The sequence below is a fragment of the Pantherophis guttatus genome, chromosome 5 (assembly GCF_059756535.1).
Source record: "Pantherophis guttatus breed Tessera chromosome 5, ASM5975653v1, whole genome shotgun sequence".
In the NCBI taxonomy this organism is placed as follows: Eukaryota; Metazoa; Chordata; class Lepidosauria; order Squamata; family Colubridae; genus Pantherophis; species Pantherophis guttatus.
The window spans coordinates 84,782,643-84,807,831 of record NC_142067.1 but is presented as its reverse complement, the minus strand read 5'-3'; the positions used below and the strand labels follow the sequence as shown (position 1 = coordinate 84,807,831).

Here is a 25,189-nt window from a genome sequence, read left to right as displayed (position 1 = left end):
GTGGGGAAGGCCATGGGGGCCTAGTGATGGAACAGGCCACCTGCTTAAGATCACTCAAGGCCTCCCCGACCCACTGATATACCTCATGCTCCCCACAATTGCTTCCCCCCCCCAATCTGCCACACCGGGTCACTTACCATGTGAAGATCTAGCAAGCTGTCTCCTCTTCAGTCTCTCAGCTGCATGTGCCCCTCTGCAGTTTCGTTTAGGCTTGTGCAGACCTCACCCGGCATGTTGCAGGCCAAAATGGAGCTTCTAAGGTGTGGATCCGTCCCTCAGAAGCTCCATTTCATCAGATCCACCCCTTGGAAGCTCTATTTCGGCCTGCAACATGCCAGGGGAGGCCTGCAGAGGCCCAAATGGAGTGTCGGAGGGGCGGAACAGCCCCTTGGAAGCTCCATTTTCGCTAGCAACATTCAGGATGAATGTTGCAGAGCCTCTGCAGTTGTTCGTAAGGAGGAACAACTGCCGTGGTGCGGCAAGATTCGTAGTTTTGGGACTTGTTCATAAATGCTAGGGGGCGCTTATTGTGTAACTTCAAACATTCACTAAAAGAACACTTGTAACCTGGGGATTACCTGTATCACAATTCTTCAAGTTTATTCCGCAACCAGTGATACAGAAGATAAGGAGGCTGATGGCTTTTCTAGTGAAGTTCAATCTGACATTCCTAAGAAACAGACTTAAAGCAATAGAATAATTTATTGCCTATCTAATAATTTCTTCATTTCTAACACAGTCTTGAATCAACAAAATGACACCTACATGCATGGACATCTCCAGATGGAGCACATAGAAAGGTGTTCAAGTTGATTTTAAGAAAGGTATGTAATATTGATTTATTGGGGAAAATGTTTCTGACTTATTTATTTAAATGGATTTTAGGACGAAATGAGACATCATGTTCTAGGTCAGTTTTTTGTGAAAATACTGAAGATTCAAAAGACTGCACAAACTTTTAAGCACCATTGTGTGATTTGATTCACTAACATTTAGATTGTTGCATTTTGTACGTATTTTTTACAGTTTCTGAAATGGCCTTCAAAGGCAGACCTATCTAAAGTACATTGCAGAAATCCACATGGGTGGCGATAAGAACCTGAATTAGTGACAAGGCTTTCCACTCCAGGGAGGGCTACAATGGAGGAGCCTTGCCACAGTAATTCAAGTTCTTATCACTACCCATGTATGCTGGAGCTGGGTGACATCTCCTAACCCATGGCCTCACACAATAGCCATGAGTGAAGAAGTACTCTCTAGTTATAAACTATTTTTTCAGTTTACCACCTCTTCAAATGTTATCATCAAAACAGGTAGGCAAAGCTGCACAAACAACAATTTGTCTTAGATTAAATTTGAACATGGTTCATCTCATCAAGGTATGAAAAAGCTTCCAAACCCAGTTCAAGACTTCCATAAAAATCTCTGGCTTGGGGTGGAAATGTATAGCTGAGAATTAGCCACATATTGATAATATAGTTCCACTAGCTTAACCAAGCCATTGACTGGTACCATCTGCTTAGGGTGGGGTGAAACCACTGAAGCATAATATCACTGACCACAGTTCTCACAAAGGGTCCAGACTCCAGAAAGATATAATTATCAATAATATCAATCCACTCCTCATCCAGATCCATACGAAAGTTACCAAGCTTGTACTATTATTCATCACACATAAATATCTTCCCCAATGTCACTCTTGTAACAATATAAATTCTTCCCTAAATGGGCTCACCCAGAACGAAAGCATGTAATTGAAATGCAACAGAAACAACTTTCACAATTTTATTTTAAAAAAAACAGAAATACTTTTAATATTACAAGAACTTAATCCTAGGTTTTAATTGGCTCAAGAGCAATAGTCCTGCCAGAAAAAGAGGTGGGTTTTTTTGGGGGGGGGAGGGGGGAGTCTCATTATTGCTAGAAAATGTGCAGCACAGAAGAAAAGCATCACAGAAGGAACTTCTATAGATTGGAATCAGTCTCTGCCTGTAGTCCTCTTCTCTAATATATACTCAAAACAGATCTGGATTGCTGGGTTGTTCAAATTGATGCTTTTGTATAATGGTCTAATTCTAAAAAAACCCAACCTCAGTCATGACTTGATGAGGAAACAGGTATGACGAATCACCAAGACCTGGTTGGATGAGGAGGAGATTGCAGAGATCTATCTGAGTTTCTTGTCCTGCATCACTCCTAAAGGGCAGACAAAACTGTGGGCTAGGAGACATTAATTGTTGTAAGAAGCACTGTCCTGTAGATGGTTATATATGATGTTATGCTTGTGAGATTGGGCCAATTTGTACTGCTCTCCAGGCTGTATGGTGACATACTGTATGGATACAGTAAAGTATCCTTTACTGAGATACTTGATTTTATTGCATGGCTTCACTCCTGTCTGTTGATATACCTGTCTGGAATCAGAGGCACCTTGGGAGTTCATGGCCTCATGACAAATATAGGCTTGTCTCATATCATCACTGGTCTAATCCAGTGATGATATGATATGATATCCATATCATTTCTGGCCTTTACCTTAGAGTAGTTGAGATATGATCTGGTTCTGGAGCATACTTTCTTAAGCCCCTGGCAGTAGACAGATAACTTTTTTGTGATGATGGGATTAATCAGAACCACCATCCTCTGATTAGAATGGGAGGAAAGGCCAATTAAAATACCTCCTCATTTCTCCATGATAGCCCTGAAGAATGTTCCTAGCAACCTGGAAGCATTTCTATGAGTGTCTTGTTGCACTGCTTAATTCCTTTAATTCCTACTTTACATCTATCTTGCCACAAAGAAAAAAAGTCCTCCGACTTATTTATTTATTTATTTTATTTATTATTTGAACTTGTATGCCGCCCTATCTCCGAAAGGACTCAGGGTGGCTCACAATAAAAACAAGCAAAATCAATGTTAAAAATACTCAATAAAATTATAAAAAAACATTAAAATCCCCTTTAAAACCCCTTCAGTCCAAACCAGCCAGGCGAAATAACCATGTTTTAAGGCCACGGCGGAAAGAGGGAAGGTTAGGGGCCACCCGGAGCTCCAGGGGGAGCTGATTCCACAGGGTAGGTGCACCCACAGAGAAGGCCCGCTCCCTAGGGGTTGCCAGCCGACATTGTCTGGCTGACGGCACCCCAAGGAGGCCCTCCCTGTGAGAATGCACCGGGCGATGGGGAACTGTCGCTGGCCGCAGATGGTCAGCCAAATACCCCAGGCCTAAGCCATGTAGGGCTTTATAGGTAATTACCAGCACCTTGAATCTCACCCGGAGGGCAACCGGTAGCCAATGCAGGTCCCGCAGGAGAGGTGTAACATGAGAGTATCGGGACACTCCCATTACTACCCGTGCGGCCGCATTCTGCACCAGCTGAAGCCTCCGAGTGATCTTCAGGGGCAGCCCCATGTAGAGAGTATTGCAGTAGTCGATCCGGGAGGTGACAAGCGCATGGATGACTGTGCGTAGGGCATCACGGTCCAGGTAGGGGCGCAACTGTCGCACCAGACGAATCTGGGCAAATGCCCCCCTGGTCACGGTTGTAACATCATCTTCAAAAGTCAACCGTGAATCCAGGAGGACGCCTAAGTTGTGCGCCCTATCAACAGGGGGCAACACCTCACCCCCTATAGCCAACAATGGAATACTCTCTTGGAACCGGGATGCCGGTATCCACAGCCACTCTGTCTTGGCAGGATTGAGCTGAAGCCTGTTCCTCCCCATCCAGAGCCGCACCACTTCCAGGCACTGGGACATCACGTCGAGGGCATCACTGGGCTGATTCGGGGTGGATATAAAAAGTTGGGTATCATCAGCATACTGATGATACCCCACCCCGAAACCACGGATGATCTCCCCCAGCGGCTTCATATAAATGTTGAACAGAAGGGGAGAGAGGACCAACCCCTAAGGGACCCCACACGTAAGGGGCCTCGGGGCCGACCTCTGTCCCCCCACCAACACCGCTTGCGAGCGCCCAAAGAGGTAGGAGGAGAACCACCATAAAACAGTGCCTCCCACTCCCAATCCCTCAAGGCACCGCAGCAGGATACCATGGTCAATGGTATCAAAAGCTGCTGAGAGATCTAATAGGACCAAGACAGAGGAATGTCCATTGTCCTGAGCCCTCCAGAGATCATCCACCAGTGCGACCAATGCCGTCTCCGTATCCAACTGGTACAGGCCCAGATATATTGCTTCATCCAGGGCCAATGGGAGCTGACGTGCCACCACACTCTCAACAACTTTCGCAATAAAGCTAAGGTTGGAGACAGGACGGAAGTTATTCAAAATAGCTGGATCCAGGCTAGGCTTCTTATTATCTCCCATAATGGGGGATAATAATTATCCCCCATAATGATAAGTACATCATTTTTGGGTGTTAATTCTAGAAGATGTTGTAGGTCTTCACAGAACTGGTCAACTTCAGCCTCTTCAGCACCAGTGGTTGGGGCATAGACTTGAACTACTATGATGTTGAATGGTTTGCCTTGGGTTCGAATTAAGATCATTCTGTCATTTTGGGGATTGTATCCCAGTACTGAGCGTATAGTGTACTTAATGCTTTAATATTGCAAAACTAAACACAGGGAATCCAAAACATAACCAGGAACAAAAGGAATGCTATATACAGTAGTGGTCAAAATTGTAGAAACCTTTTGGGAAAAGTGTATTTTCTAAAACTAGCTAATAACACCACTTTCTTTTGGAGTAGTACCATAGAATTATATATCAATGGAAAGATAATTTAATCAAGAATGTAATGCAATAACTTTTATGAAGGATCTGCTGTTAGAATAGCAGTTACAGTATAAAGAAGAAAAGTGAAACACATTGAAAAAATGAGATATCACCATAGAAAAAAACGAGATATACAAAAATTATCACCATGTCAGTTAATACTTAGTTGGGTAACCTTTAGCATGAATTATGGCCTTACAACATCTTCCCATGGAGTGAACCAAGTCTTTTAGTTCTGCAGCTGTTATAATGTGAAACCAAGATTGAATGATTGCTTCTTTAACTGGATTTTATTGCTGGGTTGCTTCTGACTAACAAGTTTCTTTAGTCGGCTCCATAGATTTTCAATTGGGTTAAGGTCTGGGCTCTTCCCAGGCCATTCCAGCAGTGGAATATGATTATCTTGAAACTCCAAAAAAAAGTGGTGTTATTAGCCATCAAACCTCAAAAATACACTTTTCCCAAAAGGTTGCCACAATTTTTGCCACTACTGTATACATAAGTGCCTCTGAGCAATTGTTCCTGTTCTGATGTAATGGTTAAGGAGTTGGATTAGCACTGGGAAGAATCATGCCTAAATCCACCGTTGTGGCCAAATCCCAGCGTGCCTAAAGCAACCAAATCACTTTGAAATGCAACAAATTACAACTATTTTATTTGCATGCCAACAAGCCATAATACAAAAAAAAAAAAAGAAAAGAAAAAAAAGGGTAGTCTCTGAGTGAAGCTGAAATGACTCTGAGTGGCAACAGAGAGAAGACTCAGTCAGGAACCTGTGGCCTGTTTCTATTCACTGACTATGTCCTGAAGATAGTATGGCTAGCATGCTGACAGGAGAACGAATAAATAAAAATCTGGTCATGAGTTTATCTAAAGTATTCAATTGTTTCACTGTAATTTTCACTGTGCCTGCCTTTTTCTTTGTCTCACCTTTGCGTTTCTTTGCCCTGTAATGCAGAAGGGCCAAAGATATACAAGACCTTGTTCCGCTTTTGCTCATGTCCAGTGGTGGGTTTCTATCAGTTCGCACCGGTTCCGGTGAGCCAGTAGCGGCAATAGTGAATCAGTTTGCTCTGAGCATCAGCTGGGCCCTCCTGCCCACCCCTGCGCTATACCTACCTATATTTGTTCATTTTTAGCCCAGCTGATAGGCACTGCAGAGTGGATTGCCATGCCTCAGCTGTTTTGAAATGCAATGCGCTTGCACAGAGTGAAGTGCATGCATGAAGCGAACTGGTTGTAACACCGGTTGAAACCCACCACTGCTCATGTCCACTCAGCAAAGTTTCAAAGATTTGCTGGGATTCCAGTATTGCTTGTCCACATAAAATCCTCAGCCAGATGAAGCTAAGTGGCTAAATTTGAGCCACTCATTCTCTCCCAGCCCAACCCCTATCACAGGTAGGTAAAATAGGAAGAGGGAATGCTATGTGTTCTATCTTGAATTTCTAGAGGAAGTGGGGGTATTATCAGTCCATTTAAAAGCTCTTGACGTTAAAAAAAAATCCTCAAGTGTTAGAGTAACACTATTCTGAACATCCTAGGGAAGACAAAATGGTCATGTCAAGGATATTACCCTCATTCAGTCATTTCTCCTAGAAAGGAATAAAAATGTTATGTAACAGTTATAAGTCTATTTTGGTATAATTTACTTTTTATAAAAGAACTCTTAGAATTAAATATTAATAATTTCTTAATATACATTAATACTTTTTCAATTTTATTCAAGCAAAAGTAAGATTTTCATCTAACATCTCAGTAATTCTTCCTTCCCGTGACCAAACTTCAAATAATAGCTTTCACCCCTCATATAATGAAATAATTTATATATTTACTCAAAAGTAGACACCACTGATATTAATAGAGCTTACACCCAAATAGGTCCACAAAGGAGTGGAAATTTTGCTCAATTCCTTTGTAAAATAAACATATGCCACAGCAACATATGCAGCAGTACTTCTGATTTGTTTTTTAACTGACTAACCTTTTCTCTAGACATCTAGAATAAATGTTTGTGGCATTTTACAACTACTTTGTTTACTAGATCAGTTTTTTTCCCCTACATTAAATGAAAACATCTTGTCTGTGCTAATATACATCAGGGTGTACTATCTCTACAGCTGATAGAAAGTGACATGCATTACTGATTTATTCAATCTCTGTAGTCCCATCTTCCATTTTTTATTTAATTTAATGCTTGCAAGATAAATGCTGTCATTTAAAATAATTTACACATTTTTGGCTTTAAATGCAATCAATCTGTTTCACAACTCTGTAAAATATCTGTTCAACAATCACCTGAATAACTGGACATACATGCCAAGTGTAGATCATGTTAGGATTAATGGTTTATGTTAATTTCACTGCAATCTAAATGTCATTTACATGCTGTATATTGAAGACATTTTCTGTCTATAATGGAAATCCTTGGTTCTTCAGCAAAATGCAATGCAGTAAAATAAAATAAATAGGACCATAGATTTGAATATATCTCTGATTTAAACAAATGACAAAAATCCCATAGGGGCAGGTCTTCTCTCAAACTAATGTCCTCCAGAACTTCTAGTTTAAAATTTCATTATATTCAATAATAGAAATAAGTGGCACAGATTTCCATCCAAAATATTTTTAATCAGATCCTAAGGACTTCTAAATGTTATCAAATATATAAATGTATGGATAGGTGCCAAACTTTTAAAAATTTAAATTAAATATACTGATGCTTTCTTATTTAGTGCTGACAATTGCATTAATAATTTCACTATTGTAGAGCTAGTCAAATGAAAAAAAATGTATAAACTACATCATAGCTCAATTTTTAAAACAGAATTATGCCTTTAAAAAGACATGTTCATTACCTTTTTTAAATTTAAAAATGGACTACAATGTTAATAGTTAGACAAGTAGTTATATTTATCCATAGCTTATAATACATACTGGAAAAACATGTTATGAATTTGGGAAATATTTGTTTAAACATCATTACATAGTAACATTCATAAAGATCACTGAATGCAAATACTACAAATCAAATCTGGGGGGAAATCTTCACAATTTCAGTAAACATAAATTAAATGAAAAATTGGCAGGACATCAAAGCCTGATTAAGCTCTCAAATGTAATTAATTTCAGTTATACCTTGGACCAGCTATTTATAATAGAAATGCTCAATTATAAATTATTTAAATTCTATTAATATGTGAAAAACAAATTCTACAAGGGCATCTGGAGAATAAGTATCATAATGCGCATTCTTATTTTGCTTTAAAAGGTTTAAGTAGAAGTTGCTAACTAGGCTATCTGGAAAAATTAGTAAGAGGCAGCCAAAAAACATCCATGTAGTTTCTCATAGTTATTAATTCAGAATCTCACTCCAAAATAATGAGGGTTGTCTTTATAAACTTCCATCAAACTCATTCTCTGCTTTAAAAGAGAAACATTCTCTACATTCATCACAAAATATAAAGTAGACCACAATTAATTAAAAAAATGTCACAGCCCAAAAGAAATATAGATTTGTGTTTCTTGTGCAGATTCTCTCTGTAAAGTTATAGGTCAGTCAGTCTGTTTTTGTATAGAAGAAATGGAAGTTTGTAATGTGATATAAAGGGTGATTCTTAAAAAGAAAAAGAAAGCACAAAAAACTTATTGAGTAGGGCAGGCTTCTTGTTGCATGCTGTAAGAATCTTTTGATTTGCAAGAGTAGGGTGATGAATTAAATAATAGATTTGTAAAAATTCACCTATTTAAAGGAAATTAAATTCTAAGAATAACTTACTTCATGATTTAGAATGACTCATGACTTAGAAGCACATAACTGACTCAATTCCCTTATGCAAAAGTATTAACTGTAACTGACAAGTAAAAAGATAGCTATTTATAAACTCAGTTTAAAAAAATAACTGACATAAGAGCTATTTAGGCTTTTAAAGTATTGTTTAAAACAATGTTGTATTTTTTAAAAAAACGTTCAGTGTTGCTGATTACTGGTGTGGAAAATGCATATTTCCCCCCAGATTTTAAGCTTTTGGCATTTTAAATTTTAGATAATCTCTCTAGATGATGATGACACTCTAGCTGTTTGCCAGATTTATTTTATTGCACTTAGAAGCTAGAAATTAACTATTGTAGAAAGAGAAAATAAATCTGCTGAACGGATCTCCGCACAGTGACACTATTTAATTAATATATTTATTTTAGTTGCTTCAAACCTGTATCAGTTAGATATCAAATTAGCGGTTTAGATTACAAATAAAAAATTGAAATGGTACTAATAATAAATAATACACAAATGGGCTAAAAGCCATATCAAACAAGACAACCTATTACCATTAAATACAATCCTCTATCTATATTCATTTCCTTTCAAGTCAATAGCTTTGGTGACACTTATACTTGAATAATATTTTCAGCAGTATTGTGCATAGCTTTGGTATAAGAAATGGTTAATTAAACAAAGCATTACAAAACTTGACAATTTTGATGTGTGTGAATCTTTCAGAACAATACATCACCAGCAACATTCAAATTCATTCTCACTTGCCACCCTGCCATTCTGAACTCTACAAATCTATTTTGGAACATTTCTTTCAAACATGGTGTTGTTTCCTATTTGCAGCGAATGTGTGCACCAATCTCTCTCTTGTGTGTTATAAAAACACAAAGTATAACTAGCTGCTGTCTAATGAAAGACAGACCCCATAGAGCCTCGTATCAAACCCATGTTGGCACAAAGCTTAACACTGATTTAAATCATACTGATTCAAAACATACACATAAGGCATATCCATACACCCTGCTATTTTTCTGTAAACTGAATTTTTATGGAGATGGGAATAGTTGAAAACAACTTCACAGAGCTGAAGCAATAGGTAGCAGTTCCATTAATCAGCTGTCAAGCCCTACAGAACACAGAAACTGAAAGATACAACAAATGATCGTTTCAGCAGAGCTCTAAAGAGAGCTTCAAACACAGCCCTAATCTTTTCAGAACTGGAGGCGCTTAAAAAGATTTAAACAGTCTATTGTTCAGTCCTCTGAGTACCTTTTTTCTCTTGCCTTTGTTCTCTATTTTCCTCCGCAGCAGTTTCCATGGCTGGCTTTATACCATCCACCAAAAATGCTTTCGCTCCCGCCCCCAGCAAAGAGACAGTCTTCCTTCCTTCTTTCTTCCTTTCCTTCTGTCACTTCTTTGCTATTGGAATAATTGAGTGGCTCCGTTTCTCACTACAGTAGATTGCTCTCTTTTCCAAGATGCACAGTCTGGTCAGCTTTAGTCTTGATCTACCTACTGGTCCATAAAGATCTCTGCTGGAAGCACTCAGCTATACGTCAGAGACCCCAGTTCTGTGCTTGATTGTCTCCCTTCTCTTCACATGTTTGTAAAGGAAACATGAAGAATCAGTTAGCCTCCTTTTCTTTCACAAGCTTCCCATTCTCCGTGTCTCCCTATGCCTGTTAAATCAATTCTTTAGTGAAGAATAGGTTTGTGACAACCGAAAAGGGCTGCATCTGAGGGAATGAATGGAACCCTTCCTGATGCATGACTCAGCAATCACCAAACCCATTTTTCTGCACCATCTTGAGGGAGGCTCCATAGCATCAAACAAGGCACTTTGTCCCACAGGACAGCAAGATAACATTTGCATTTTGATTTATTCCATATGCTCAGCGGTTTTACATATAACCTGAAATGTGCCCATTTATATGTTAACTTTTGAGTTCGTGGATGTAGGATTTTTAATTCAATTTTTGGAAGTGATAATCCCCTCCCCAATAGATAAGCCATCATTGTGCCAATCAGCAATTAAACATTGTTTCATAAGTACAGATAGTTACAGACATGTGTAGGTGAGACTAAATGAGATATGTAACATCTCAATCTCTGGTTCCCAATGGGTCATCTTATTTTTAAAGCCTTAGAAGATAATAGGATGGTTTTAAAAATAACCAAGATGCTGTGCTCATCATCTTAGATTTTAAAGTAAATAATAATTTTTAAAAGTCACCCAGCTTTCTGAGGTACAGTGCTTCAGGATTTCATATGCCTAGCCACATGCAGATTTTAGTAGAAGCTTAATAAATATAATAGAAATCATCTAAATGTTCTTTTAAATAAAAATATTTTCTTTGTTTGCTTATGTATTTTATACTTTCCAGAAACTGAAAAACCATCACATATTCTTTATCTTTGGTAAGAACAAGTTTTAGGCATATATTGGGACTGCTGTTTGGTGTTCTTTATCTCTACATTGATTATTTGCAGAGACTTAAGCTCCTAATAAGTGTATGCATTAGAGAGAACCTTTCTTGTTAGATTTTAGTATAAAACAGTGGTGAAATCCTCCACGGTTTGCCACTGATTCGCTGCCTTCACATGCGCAGTGCGCGCCAAACACGCCCTTCGCACGGAAAAAGGACGCTTAACAAGGTAAGTAGAACAGCGAGAGGGGAACAGCTGTGTCATACGATTTAGATTCATTAGAAAGCAGGATTTCCTGCTTTCTAGTGAATATAAATCGCGCCGCACAGCTGATCATTGGAAATACCAGTTCGGACCAACTGGTAGCTTTTTTTTTTACTACTGGTTCGCTGAACCAGTAGCTTTTATCATTACTGGTTTGCCTGAACCGGTGCAAACTGGTAGGATTTCACCACTGGCATAAACCCTGTGCCATATGCTTTTTTCTCTAAATGTTCCACACTGTTCTCAGAAAATAATAAACTACACTCACTGTTAGCAAAGTAAAAATGATATGCTTTAAAGATAAACAGATACTTCACATAGGATGCAACTATTAATGAATGCAAAGCCATTCAAACCAGTGGTTTCAATGATGTTTAAATCATTTTGGAAGTTTTGAGTTTGAAACACCTCTGTTTTGAAGCAGACATTTCCAAATTAATGAAGAAAGACCACTGAATCCACAGAATTTCCCTTTTTCTTAAATTCTAGGAAAGCATTTGAGTCCATGAAGAAATGTTTTCTTTAAAAATTCATTAAAGTAGAATATGCCAAAATATATTTTTCCTTTCAAGAATCAATATATTCACAAGTTTACAAAATCACATATTAAGCAAAGCAAACCATCACATTAACTAAACAATATAATTCATTGATGTATTCTACTGTAGCCTTTTTATGACAATTACACTTTAATAAATTTTATTTCAATTTTCAAAATCAAACTTTATTAAAAAAAGAGATATCTAGCATTTTAAAGCCCCACATGGTGCTAACAGGTCTAGCCTGAAGTAAGTGGTCTCATCCCCAATGGAGGGAATGGCATAGATGAAACAATCAAACCACAGTGATCTAAAGTGAAACTAAGCAACATCTAAAATGAAACTAAGCAACATCCTTTTCAACAAAACATTAGAGCATGAATAATAAGTCACAATCAAAAGCAAACGCTCATCAAAGAAAAGGATCAGAATATCTCTGCATCTTTAAAAATGCAATTATTTAAAATAACTAATGTGCTTTGTTTGGCACTGTTAAAGGACAATTTATACATAAATCATTTATCTTCACAAATGTTGCCTTTGATAGAAAATTAAGCCTTTAGTTTCCATTGCTAGTGAACACCTTTTCCAGAGAACAACTCAGGATACTAGAATGTTTGCACATATATACACGTGTTGGTGAACATATCCGAGTATGCAATGGTTGATGAGAACTGAAGGTCTATTTCTAAAGCTATAGAAATGCCAATATCAACACTCAGAGATGTTATGTGGACTTTTAAAACTGAGTAGTATATAATATATCTAATTATATAGTTTTACCAGGGAGGTAGGAATCAGGTAGGGAGAAGAATAAGCCACTTTGGTAATAGCAAGGAAACGTTGGACAATTCTGAAGGCACAAAGTATTGGTGAAAATAAAAAATGAATAACCCTGTCCAAAAATGGTACAGATTTATCATATGATAATAAAGACTTTCATCATTGGAAAAAAAATAGATTCCTTCAAGATTAGGTCATTATAAATACTGTGAAATATAAATACATGTATCACATTAACATAATGTGCATGAATACACATTTCTCTTATTGGAACAGCTTTTGCACTGTATCCTAGAGATAATCAGCCCTATAGCAACTGTGTACAGATCAGAAAGATCCTCCCTCCCTCCCTTTCTCCCTGTTTTGCATGATTCTATCTTCTCATGTTACTCCCTTGACCACAGAAAGAATGAAACTGAGAAAGACATGTATGATATCAGCTGATATCATCCAGTGAGCTTCTTCATATCTAACAAATGATCCCTGTTCAATAATGTGGTTATTTATCCTATGCAGCTTCATAGGATACTTCTATACTGCCAATGTTCCTCTTTCTAATTAAAAAAAATATCCACACAGTATGAAGCCAACCCATGCTCATTGTGACTGTTGCTGACCTTCATAATGTTAAGAACATGGAAGCAACCAGTGCCCCCTCCACTGAAATCAACACCTCAACTCTCCTATTTATGTTCCTATTTCATATTGTGTTCATCTGCCTGGAGATTTCTTTTAAAAATAAAAATTAGAAAGGTAGTTATTGATGAAGGGCAACTCTGCTAGATCAGCAAAGCTATTACTTCTTGTGTGGCATTTGAAAATGTTTTGAAATAATAGCAGTGAATTCTTTATGAGGAGGGAGAGTAGCAGCACTGAGTCTAAGGGAAGCAGGGTGATGCTGGTGTTCTATCCAATGGAAAACCTGCCCCCTCTCAGATTAACCCAGTAAAAGGAAATTGCTTTAAATCTGATTTGAGATGCACTGATCTGGCAATAAATTGGTTCATCTGATTAAACGAGAAGGGGTGGCATGGGAAATCACAGGCAGGGTGCTGATTCAGTGGTGGCTCATGTAGATGTGGTCATACAGTTTTTGATAAAATTGCAAGCAGATTAAAATCTTGCACTAGTAAACAAAATCCTGTGTGGTTTGACTGGCAGAAGTTGTGTATTGCAGGCTGAGGATTAAGGACAGCCATGCATTTTTATTGTTAAAACAGGATATTTAATAATATTTTTCTAAAAGAACATAAAATATTACCATTGCCTTTAAAAAAAAACATTATTCATTCAAATTTCTGGGACGTAAGATAAAACATTGCCTCACTTCCAAGCCCCTCTGCCATGCCAGTTTTCTTCCACTTGGATCTGAAACTACTCTTGAAATTTCTTGAGCCACAAATGAAAAAAAAAAAAGCCACCTCTCTCTCCAAAGTCCCGAAGGCCAATAGATAGATCTGCCCTTAATAACCAAGGCTGCTACAAACATGTTGTATCTTAATTTAGTTGACCATGAAATCCTTGAGGCCTAGTTTTCTACCAGTAAGTCAATAAACAGACATATGGACATTGACTCAGTCTACCAATCGCTGAGAACAAAAGAACTGAATCAACTACAATCCCGAAAGTAGCATTTAAAATGAACAGACATCCCACTATGCAGCAACAAAATTATAACCCATCAGCTCATAAGAAATTGGACCATGTCTCAGTAACAACAGCCAGCAACTCAAACTATCAAACCAGACCATGACTCAGAAGCACCCAGATAACAACTCTAATCCTAATCTGCATTACACAGAAGATACTTAACTACAGCCCAGCAACACTCAAAACCTTCCGAAATCAGACCATGACTCAGAAACATCCAAACAAACAACATTCAGACTAATTTGCATCTCAAAAAGGTATTTAAAGACCTGTGTTCTGACAGATGAGCACAATTCAAAACGCACTGAAGATGTCTCCTTGAATGGTGATGAAACATTTGCAACCAAATTGCCAAGCTTGGGGCTAGCCTTAGTTGACCATTTTCGTAATAATGGAAGGGAAGTAATTCTATTACCCAAAAATGTGAAAGTAGGATCTCCTAGTTAAAGGAAGAGCTGGAACTATCCATTTTATCAACTATCAAACCCATGTATATATCATTTTCTAACATTCAAAGAAGCAAGGCAACATTTCTAGAACTTCTTAACATTCACTGCCCATTAATTACTACTGTACCATATAATTTGTACTTTTCTACTCAACAAATGTTGCTCTTTTCTCTCTATAATCAATTATAGGGGCAAATACTGAACAAATATCCTCCTTATGTAGCTCATGTACTTCCGCGTAAATTTCTGATGCATAAATGGATAAAAGAAGCAGATGCCCTATCACAATGTTCAAAACTCATATCCTTCTTTGACACTTCCAACCAAGCAGAATTGGGAGTACAACTTCATTTCTATAGCTACTCCAACGCCATTGGTTTATGAATCATAGCTTATTTGAGAGTATCAAAGTGGGGCTGTTCATAATACCTTGTCACCTTTACACAATTATATAAAGTGTAATATTTGAAGAGTAACACGTGAAGAGGCTCTTAAAGAAACAATGATTACCACGAAATCCAGTCGGAGAGGGCAAATGGACTTAGCCCATGAGAACTCAAGAACTCACCCAGCCTTAAATAGCCAACAGGTCCTTATGGTTGACTGAATTCCTCAGCTCTATTCTTTCCCTTTCTCAATTCATAATAACAGAACAGCAGTCCTTCCATAATATAGGCCTCTCTATTTCCCCCCCTTTTATCATCATTCATATCTCAACTATGACATGACTGAAAGGGATCCTGATCGGAAATAGGCTTCAAATTAGCATATATTCCCTTCACACAATGAAAGCATTAAGCTGCTGCAGTTTCAAAGCCTAAATAAAAAGCAGCCAGATTAAAAAAAAAAAGCAGTAGTGTTTGAAGTTTAATTATTTGCCTCTCTGACTAACACTAAACTGTTTGGGGTTTATTTTATTTTGCATGTTCTGCTTGAAATTTTACTCTTCAAAATCATAAATATGATAAATAAAGTGTGTTACAAATCAAAGAGAATTTGATTTGGATATGGATGTGGTATTTTGAAAGCTAGTTGTTATGCATTCCAAGTGTAGAGCCTAATAATTCAGTGCAATACTTAGTTTTAATTCAGTGGTAACATGTTGCCTTTTCATCCAGTAAATCAGCTTCCAGATAGATTGGATTCCAATGTTCAATGTTCCCAGCCAGCATATATGGAGATAACCAGATCTAGTAAAGCAAAACATCCATTCACTTTGTAGTCCCAGTATTGCTGAAAGTGTATTAGATTAAGAAAAGCATTCTAACCTCTATAGCAGTGGTGGGTTGCTACTGGTTCACACTGGTTTGCGCGAACCGTTGGCGAAAATTTGGCCAAGGTCGCAGAACCAGTAGAAATGGCTGGCTGGCCACACCCCCGAACCGGTCGCCTGGTCGCTCACCCCGGCCGCCATATTCGTCACCGCCATGTTCTTTGCGTACGTGCATCCCATTGCCTTGCAAATTCAATGGGATGCGCATGTGTGAAGAACATGGCAACAATGGCAGCAGCTTTTTCTGCTGGTACTTTTTGGAGGCCTGTGGAGAAAGCAGCTTGCAAAGAAGCCTTTTCGGAGGCTTCTTTGCCAGCTGCTTTCCAGCAGTGATGGGACTCTGGATCAACCACCGCGGAAGGTAAGCAGGCGATGGTGGGGGAGGAAGCGGGGTTAGGCCGCTAAAGGAGAGCCAGGTGAAGGGAAGCCAGGTAACTACGCTGTGGCAAAGCAGTCAACCCCTTCCACTGCCACTGCTGCTGCTGCCTCTGCATCTTCCTTCTCTCTGCGAACAGAAGTTTGGAGAGAAAAGGCAGTTGCTTCGGCGGATGTTTCTCCGTGCCGGAGCCCTCCCCGTGTGCTTCCCGAAGCCGGCCTGCCTACAAGGGAAGGGCGCGGGAGATCACCAGCCAGACTAGTGAGGTGGACAATCCGTGCTCTCTCAAGGGCTGCCCGCCCGCCCCCTGCAGTCTGTGTGCTCTGGGGCCTCCCGCCAATCTCTACTTCTGCCAGGCAGAAAGAAAGCCATAAAAGTCTTTGTCTGTGCCCTCCTGGGACCTTGGTCTCAGCGCCAATTCAAGTGTGTCCTCCATGGATGGCTAAGAGCCCAAAGCTGGTGGCGCCAAAGCAGCCCATGCCTCCTGCTGCTTTGGGCTCAGAGCTGTAAGCCGTGTCCAGGGCGCACTCTGGTGGAGTGAAGCTGCCGAAGTCAGCCCTCGTTAGGAATCTCAAATACTAATGAGAATGAACATTGTGTAACTGTAGATCAGTGCCCTGCAAACTCCATCTCTTGAGGAGCCCAGCTGCTCGCCAATTGCCAAGTCACCTGGACTCCCAGTGACGGGATGGGGTCCTTCAGTCCTTTAGTTTGGCTGCCTGTTTAGTAGCTCCAGCTAGTGGCTACCACACGAGAATAAGGCTTGGGGATAATTGGCCACTCCCCTAGCCTATTTAAGGAAGGACAACGACTGAGGCAATTTGCAGGAAACAACTTCATTCACATTCCTTCGCGTCTTGATCTTGTTTCTCTTATCAGTTTCCTGCAAATTGCTTCTGGGCATTTTGCCAACCACAGTAAGATTACGGTTATTATTCTTTGGATTATTGTCAGCTGTTAATGAAGTTACTTTAACAGCCTTTGTTCGGAAAAGACTGATTTAAATTAGTAAACTAAAGTTTGTATGGACTTTGTGTGTGCTGCATTCTTTGGGGTCCATAGCTGGGGCAGAACAGAGGGGGAAAGAGAGACACACGGGGCGGGGGGAGAAAAAGACAAGACACACAGAGAGGAGGAAAGAGAGACAGACACACAGAGAGAGGGGGAAAGAGAGAGACAGATACACAGAGAGGGGAGAAAGAGAGAGACACACAGAGAGGGGGAAGAGAGAGGCAAGACACACAGAGAGGAGGAAGAGAGAGAGAGAGATGAGACAGAGAGAGAGATGAGAGGGTGAGATGAGAAAGGGAGAAAGAAAGAAAAAGAGATGAGAGAGAGGAGATGAGAGATGAGAAAGAGAGATAGGGAGAAAGAAAGAAAGAGAAAGAAAGAGATGAGAGAGAAATGAGAAAAAGAGAGAGATGAGAGAGATGAGAGAGAGAGGGAGAAAGAATTGTTGGAAACTGGCAAAAAACATAGAAACAGTTACATGACTGTGTGGGATGTTTTAATTGGTCATAAGTGTGTGTACGTGTGTATGTGTGTGCATGACTGTCAAAACTCCAAAAACAGGTCAAGTAGCTCTGGGGAGGTCAGTCGTAAATTAGAACACTTGCTAAGCAACTGGCCATTAAGCGAGGACCACTTTCTATTTGGTTTGCCTTAAGGGTTCAGAGCTGTATGGAATCTGGTTTCCTTTGACCCTTTGGGGGAATTGCAAAAGGTCCGGATGGGGGAATCCTCATAGGGGGAACTAGGATTGTGACCACCTAGCCATGCCCATCCAGTCACATGACTGCCAAGTCACTCTCACCCAGTCACATGACCAAGCCACTCCCACCCAGTCACATGACTGCCAAGCCACACCCACCCAGTCACATGACCAAGCCATGCCTACCTAGTCACATGACCACCAAGCCACGCCCACCAAATAAGCCACGCTTACAGAACCAGTAGTAAAAAATTTTGGAACCCATCACTGCTCTATAGGTAGTATATATTCAATATGTCAGTGAACTCCACCTGAACATTATTATTGATTTATTATTAATTCAATTTGTATGCCGCCCCCCTCCGAAGACTCAGGGCGGCTCACAATGCATTTAAAATCATTATAAAAACATCTAAAAATTAAAAACATTAAAAACATTAAAACTCATTCACACCATTCATGGACGGATCTCGCCGGATCGCAAGAGCGATTTTTGATTTTCAACCTAGAAATAAGTTTTTTCCAATTGGAAGTTTAATATTATCTAAGCATCATGAAATATCAGAGGTTTTCTACATGATGTGAAAATGTAGAAAATGCCAGAACAAAACTATTCATGATGTCTGATTTGGAAAGATACAATTTTTCTTTCCCTGCAATTTTATATCCCTCCCTCCCTCATGCTCCCCTTCTTCCTCCTCCTTTTCCTCCTTTCCCCTTCTTGATTGCTGGGTCTGCTTTGCCTTTTTTTTTTTTGGTCTAATTCTTATAACAAAGCTTATTAATACCTGATTCGATGCAGCGAAAGGTTGTGTTCTGTAGTTGATGCAGAGCCAGATGCTGATTTAAACTGAGAGGGATAACTGGCCCAAAGTTCCCCAGCTGGTTTCTGTGCCTAAGGGAAGACTAGATTGAGGACCTGAGTCTTCTTGTTCCTAGTCTATAACATCACATTGGTTCTCCTCCTCTCATCCCTCTCTGGAAATAAAAATATTAGAACTAACAATGTGCTCTGTTCTTATATTCTCAATATATCCTAAATCATCTGACAGATTGGCACTTCCATGTTCATAGCATACATGCTAAACAACTACTACTACTACTACTACTACTACTACTACTACTACTACTACTACTATTATTATTATTATTATTATTATTATTATTATTATTATTATTATTATTATTGCAAAATAATGTGAAGCAATGTGAAATCATCACTGCCAGTTCTTTAGCTGGTGTTTGGCCTTTATACACATTGAGTTCTTTTCCAAGATTTTAGAATTTGCAATGTATCAATTTGTATATGTGCACATCCAAGCAGTAAATGTTTTGATTTAACATCCAGTGTGCCAATAACCACTGAAACCATTCTGGTTGGTTTATGCCATAATCTGTCAACTTTGATTTTCAGATCTGGATCATTTCTGATCTTATCCAATGTTATCCTGATATTGCCACAAGTATCCACATTTTTTCTTTTCAATCACAATTAAATGTGATATGTGTTATGAGTCAAGACTTTTATCAGTTTGTATTCAGAGATCACAGAATATTTAACCTGCTCATTTTCAACTACTTTTCAAATATATCTTCCCACTAATCTTTTATTATGATAATTTTTAAAGAAGTTCCAGAGAATCATTATGGCCAATTTATTTGTTCTTGGCTATTTGTTACATAGTTAGCCAATACATGCTCTTCTCTTCAACAGTTTGACTTGAACTAAACCTCTGCCTCCATGCACGACAGGTATAATCTAGTATTATCACTATGGGAATGGAATGCATAGTGAATAGTCATCAGTTTTCTTGGAGTTCTTTTGTCCAAAACTGTTCAGCTTGTATGCAGTTAATAAATCCAGCAATGTATTGTATCACAGATATGGCCCAAGTATTGATTATTATTATTATTGTTTAGACTTCTATACCGCTTCATAGTGCTTTACAGCCCTCTCTAAGCGGTTTACAAAGTTAGCATATAGCATATTGCATATTAGCATATTGCATTAGCATTAGCATATTGCCCCCAACAATCTGGGTCCTCATTTTACCCACCTCAGAAGGATGGAAGGCTGAGTCAACTTGAGCCGGTGAGATTTGATCTGCTGACCTGCTGAACTAGCAGTCAGCTGAAGTAGCTGCAGTACTGCACTCTAACCACTGCGCCACCTCGGCTCATTTTATCTTTATCAAACAGCAAAAAGTGCTAATAAAATCTCACATTTGCTTTATATGAATGATCTGAAGCTTTATGGAAAATCAGAAATCAAAATGCAATCATTAATAAACATTGTAAAAATTGTTAGCGCAGCTACAGCAATAAGCTACAATGTTCTCACTCTTTGGATGTATTCTTTACTAATCACATTTTTAACCTGTCCATGCTTGATGTTATCCAACTGTAAAATAGTCCAGATACTTGTAGGTTACATCCCAACTGTTTCTGATGGTTTCACCAGTCACCATTTCATTTCCATTACTGTTTGTGATTTTATGCTGCTTTGTTGCTACTGTAACACACTTCTGTAGGCCAAATTCCATTGCTATATATGTGCTATTGTAAATTTTTTAAATAATATTTCTCAATGATTTAATTTTGATTTCTGATTTTCCATAAAGCTTCAGATCATCCATATAAAGCAAATGTGAGATTTTATTAGCACTTGTTGCTGTTTGATAGTCAAGATTTATTTTCTTCAAAATTACTGAAAGTGGGATCATAGCAAAGACAAATTATAAGGGTAGTAATGAGTCACCATGGAATATGCCTCTCCTAAAAGTGACAAATCCATATTTTTCATTTGCAAACAATAATTCTGCATTCCGCTGCTTCATTATTTTTTCTAGAAACATTCTAATATTTTAACTGACACCAGTTGTTTCCAAACATTTGGCAATTCAAATATATGGTAATGAATCAAAATATTTTTATAATCAATCCAGACCATTAAAAAAATGATGTTTGGGTTTTCCAATTCTCCAAAATAATTTTATCAATTATAAGGTATATTATGTACCTCTATTTTTCTTTCTGTTGTATTGAAAGGATGTTATTTTCTTCCAAATAAACTTGGTTGTTGTCTGCTATTATGCCTATGAATAATTTAAACAATGTAGGCAAGCATGTTTTCGACCTGTAATTTCCTAGTGTTGTTCCTTCTATTGGGTCTTTTTGAATCAGGTAATTTTTGCCAGTTATTAACCAGTCTGTTTCTTTTATATAGTACTTCATTAAGCTGTTTAGCTATAATTGGATGTGGGCTAGTCAGATATTTAAGCCAAAAGCCACACAATTGATAGTTTCCAGGTGATATCAGTTTTAAATTATTTTCACTCTATTTGTAACCATTTCTGCTGCAATGTTAGTTTTTCCGTTTGACTTTTTACTAAAGCCATCTTCAAATTCTTTTATGCATCCAGGATTTTACTATAATATTTCTGAGTTTCTCTTAGATCTTTCCAACAACGGGGTTTTTTATTTTTTGGTTTTCCATTTTCAAAATTTTTATTGTCATCTATACTTTTGTAGCATCATCCCTGGTCTGATTGAAATAGCTGATTTTACTTTCTTAAATTATTATTATTAATTAGCTTACTTTCTCCATAGAGGTTATGGAAAAACAATATGATTTCAAATGCACCTATCAGTAGTAATGGTCCTCTACTAGAAACATGAATTGTATCCTATGATTTCTTATGAGATATATTTTAATTTTGTAGGATGGAAGAGCTGTAGTAGCACAGTGGTTAGAATGCAGTATTTGCAGGCAAACTCTGTCCACACACCAGGAGTTCAATCCTGACCAACTCAAGGTTAACTCAGTTTTTCAGCCTTCTGAGATCAGTAAAATGAGAACCCAAATTATTGGGGGCAATATGCTGATATTGTAAAGTACTCAGAGAGTGCTGTTATGGAGTGATGCAGTATATAAGTTTAAGTGCTGTTGCTGTTGCTATTTACAGAAATCTCCAACACTTCTAAAGAAGCCCCCTTTTTAAAATATTGTTGTTTAATATGTCTGGCTACAAAACTGACATATATAACTTTAAATGTTGAAGTCATATTTTCAATGACTTGGAAAGATTATCTTGTAGATCTGCAATAAATTAATTCATGCCACAAATAATTGATACTTGCAGGGAAACAAAGCATCTGAAGATAATAAATCTCTGTTACTTTCATTATAACATGAAGCAAGGCAGAAAAGATATTATAGGTTGCTGTATCCCCAAAGTATATGAAACACAACATAGCTGTGCAGATAGGAATACAGCATTAGAGCAAATATACAACCCTTTAATTAATTAAATAGGAAGAGCATAAAAGTATATTAATAGTTTCTACTTTTTCCTCTAAATTTCAGCAAGAGACGTATCTTCATATGACTGACAGAAAAAATGTCATAAATTGGTTAATGACCACCACACCTTACTAATGTAATTCTAGGCTCAGCTATAGGACTATCTGTACAAGGAAAGTTCTGTCAACTTCAGAAGCAATTATTCTGGGATTATCTATACCAGGGGTATCAAACTCAATTTCACTGAGAGCCGCATCAGGATTGTGGTTGACTTTGGGAGGGGGCGTGGCTGGGTAGATGTGGCCATGGTGGGCATGGCCAGCTTCCATTGCTGCTGTGCTTGCTCTCCTTGGCCAGGTTGCTCATGGTGTGTGCGGGAGTGCAAAGTGTATGGGTCAGAGGGAGGCCACTCCGTCTCCTTGCGAGGAGACCCAGCTTTGTAACCAAAGCATCCTCAGTGATAGGATGGGAGACCACCAGGAGAGGTCAGAAGAAGGGGACAAGGGGATGGCAAAAGGCAGCAGGGCTGATGGTGGCCAAGTGATAAAGCAGGATTTACCTCAGACCCGCACTCTCTCTCTCATTATAATCTCCTTCCTTCCTTTCCTTCCTTCCCTCCCTTCCTCCCTCCCTCCTTCCTTTTTCCCTTTTTAAAATTTTTTTTATCCTTTCCCCTTTTCTTCTTTTTCTTTCCCTCTTCATTTTCCTTTCTTTCTTCTTCCTTCCCCTCTTTTTCTGTCTTTACTGTCCCTTCTTGGATGCTCAAATGCAAAAGGGGAATATTTCTTGATGCAGGGCAACTAAAGTAGTCTATGGGACTATGGTAAAAAAATAGTTCAGATCTTCCAACTTCTCACAAAAAAGAAAAAAGAAAAAAAGATCTCACAAGGTTGGAAGGTCTGAACTATTTTTTTTACCATAGTCCCACAGACTATTTTAGTTGCTCTTCACGCGGTGATGGAGAACTGGGCTTGTGCGCACGCACACACATTGGGATGGCATGGGCTGGGCCAAAGTGACACAAGCCAGAACCTTATTGTTTCCAGGATGGCCAGGCGGGCCGGATCCGTCCTCGTCACGGGCTAGATTCGGCCCATGGGCCTTGAGTTTGACACCCCTGATCTATACTATATACTTCTCCCATACTTGTATTAGGGATTTTTGAGAAAACTGGGCTCAAGTAATGTTGCTTTAAATCCAACTGGCCCAAGTCAGCATAGGCAGTATATTTGGACTGTTCATTCGGCAATATTTAGAGAGATACATGATCCCTATTAGTGAACCACAATTGATTAAAAGTAAATGCATGATTTATTTGAAAAGAATAGAAAACCACAACAAAATATTAGCAATCTCTAATGGAATGTGATCAGTATTGCTCACTCATTAGTCAATGATTCTGAATCTCTAGTTTGCCTTTTTTACTTGCCATATTAGTCACAGTATAAAACATAAAAAGTATATCTACAATTCCACAATTTCTCCCACATAATATTGTTATCAATTTACTAGCTTATTGTGAACATCCTCTGCCTCTACCTCTTCTAAACTGTAGTATATACAGAATCAAACATTTTTTGGGCAAATATGTTTACAAATACATTCAGTGAAAAAAGAGCAAAATGAATAAACACATGTATATAGTTACAACATTCTTAAAAAAGAAAACTTGATATTAAGAAATTTACTTTTAATATAAAAGTACCTTTATCTTGGGCATTCTTTATTTTAAACTGCTCTCCATTTTTTTCTCTCTTAAATTGTTAGAAATTGTGCTTTTGATAAATATTTACAAGTGTGACTTTTTAGGAGCTCCTAATCGTCTTTCATTCTTTTTCCCATTGCTGCTAGGGAATCGTACTTATTATTGCAGTAGTTAATGAATGAATATTTTTTTGAAACCCAATATTCCTTTTTTTATTTAAAAACCATTACAAGAGCTTTGTACTTGCTGAAAATATATGATACATTGTTCTGTCACAAGCACCACAACTCACAACTGCTGAATCTTGTCCATCTTGTGTTTATTTCTATTTTTTAAGATTTAATCAGTAAGAATTTCTTCTTATTCCATTTACACCCTCTCATGTAAATCAAGTAGAGAGAAAACTCTAAGCACTCCTAACTTGTTTATTCTGTCAGAGTCACACCCTACTTGTTTATTCTCTAGAGCAGTAGTTCTCAATCTGTGGCAGGCGGACCACTGAGGGACTGCAATTCATCACAGGGGGTCCACAAAAAGTTGAAGAAATGTTATGATTTAAATCTTGAGTTACCAGTAAGTCTTGGTTGTCTGTGGCACAAAAGGTTTTTTTAAAAAAAAGTTTTTTATTTTTTAGACAAACAAACATTTAATACATCAGTTTTCACTTTCCTGTGACATCTCGGTGTTATCTTCCAAAGTTCTTTCTTTTTCTGTATAGTTGTCATTACTTCAATCTTGATCCTTATCCAGTCCACAATATCAATTCATCACTAACATCATATTCAACTCATCACATATTTTTACATACTTATATAATTAATCATTTATATGTCTTCTCCAACCAATAATAAAAAAACATTCCATATTTTAAAATATTCTGAGTCTTCTCTATCCTTAATCATCAGAGTTAATCTATTCATTTCTGCACAATCTAAGATTTTTTTTATTACTTCTTCTTCCAAAGGTATTTTCTCCGCTTTCCATTTTTGTGCATAGACAATCCTTGCAGCTGTTATTACATATATTATCAGATAAACCTTTTCCTTGCTATTTTTTTTAAGATAGGATACTCAGTAGGAACAGCTCTGGTTTAAATTCGATACGTTTCTGTATCATTTCCTCCAACCAAGTCTTAAATTTAATCCAATAGTTTTTAGCTTCCGGACATGTCCACCAGATATGATAATATG

At 38.2% G+C, this 25,189-nt stretch overlaps 1 protein-coding gene across 15 annotated transcripts in view; it reads right to left on the bottom strand.

Moving 5' to 3' along the window:
• GPM6B (glycoprotein M6B) overlaps positions 1–25,189 on the bottom strand; it is a 161,474-nt gene that overhangs the window by 41,319 nt on the left and 94,966 nt on the right. For 2 of the 15 annotated variants that reach the window (XM_034435126.3, XM_034435103.3), the window contains exon 1: positions 9,789–10,125. The exons of 9 other annotated variants lie outside the window; for them this stretch is intronic. In XM_034435126.3, the coding sequence (XP_034291017.1) occupies positions 9,789–9,837 (49 nt within the window). In that variant the 5' untranslated portion in view covers positions 9,838–10,125. Of the gene's footprint in view, positions 1–578; positions 678–9,788; positions 10,351–25,189 lie in introns of those variants that run through there. 4 more of the 15 variants (XM_087895267.1, XM_087895265.1, XM_087895271.1 and 1 more) reach the window with 3 other exon arrangements.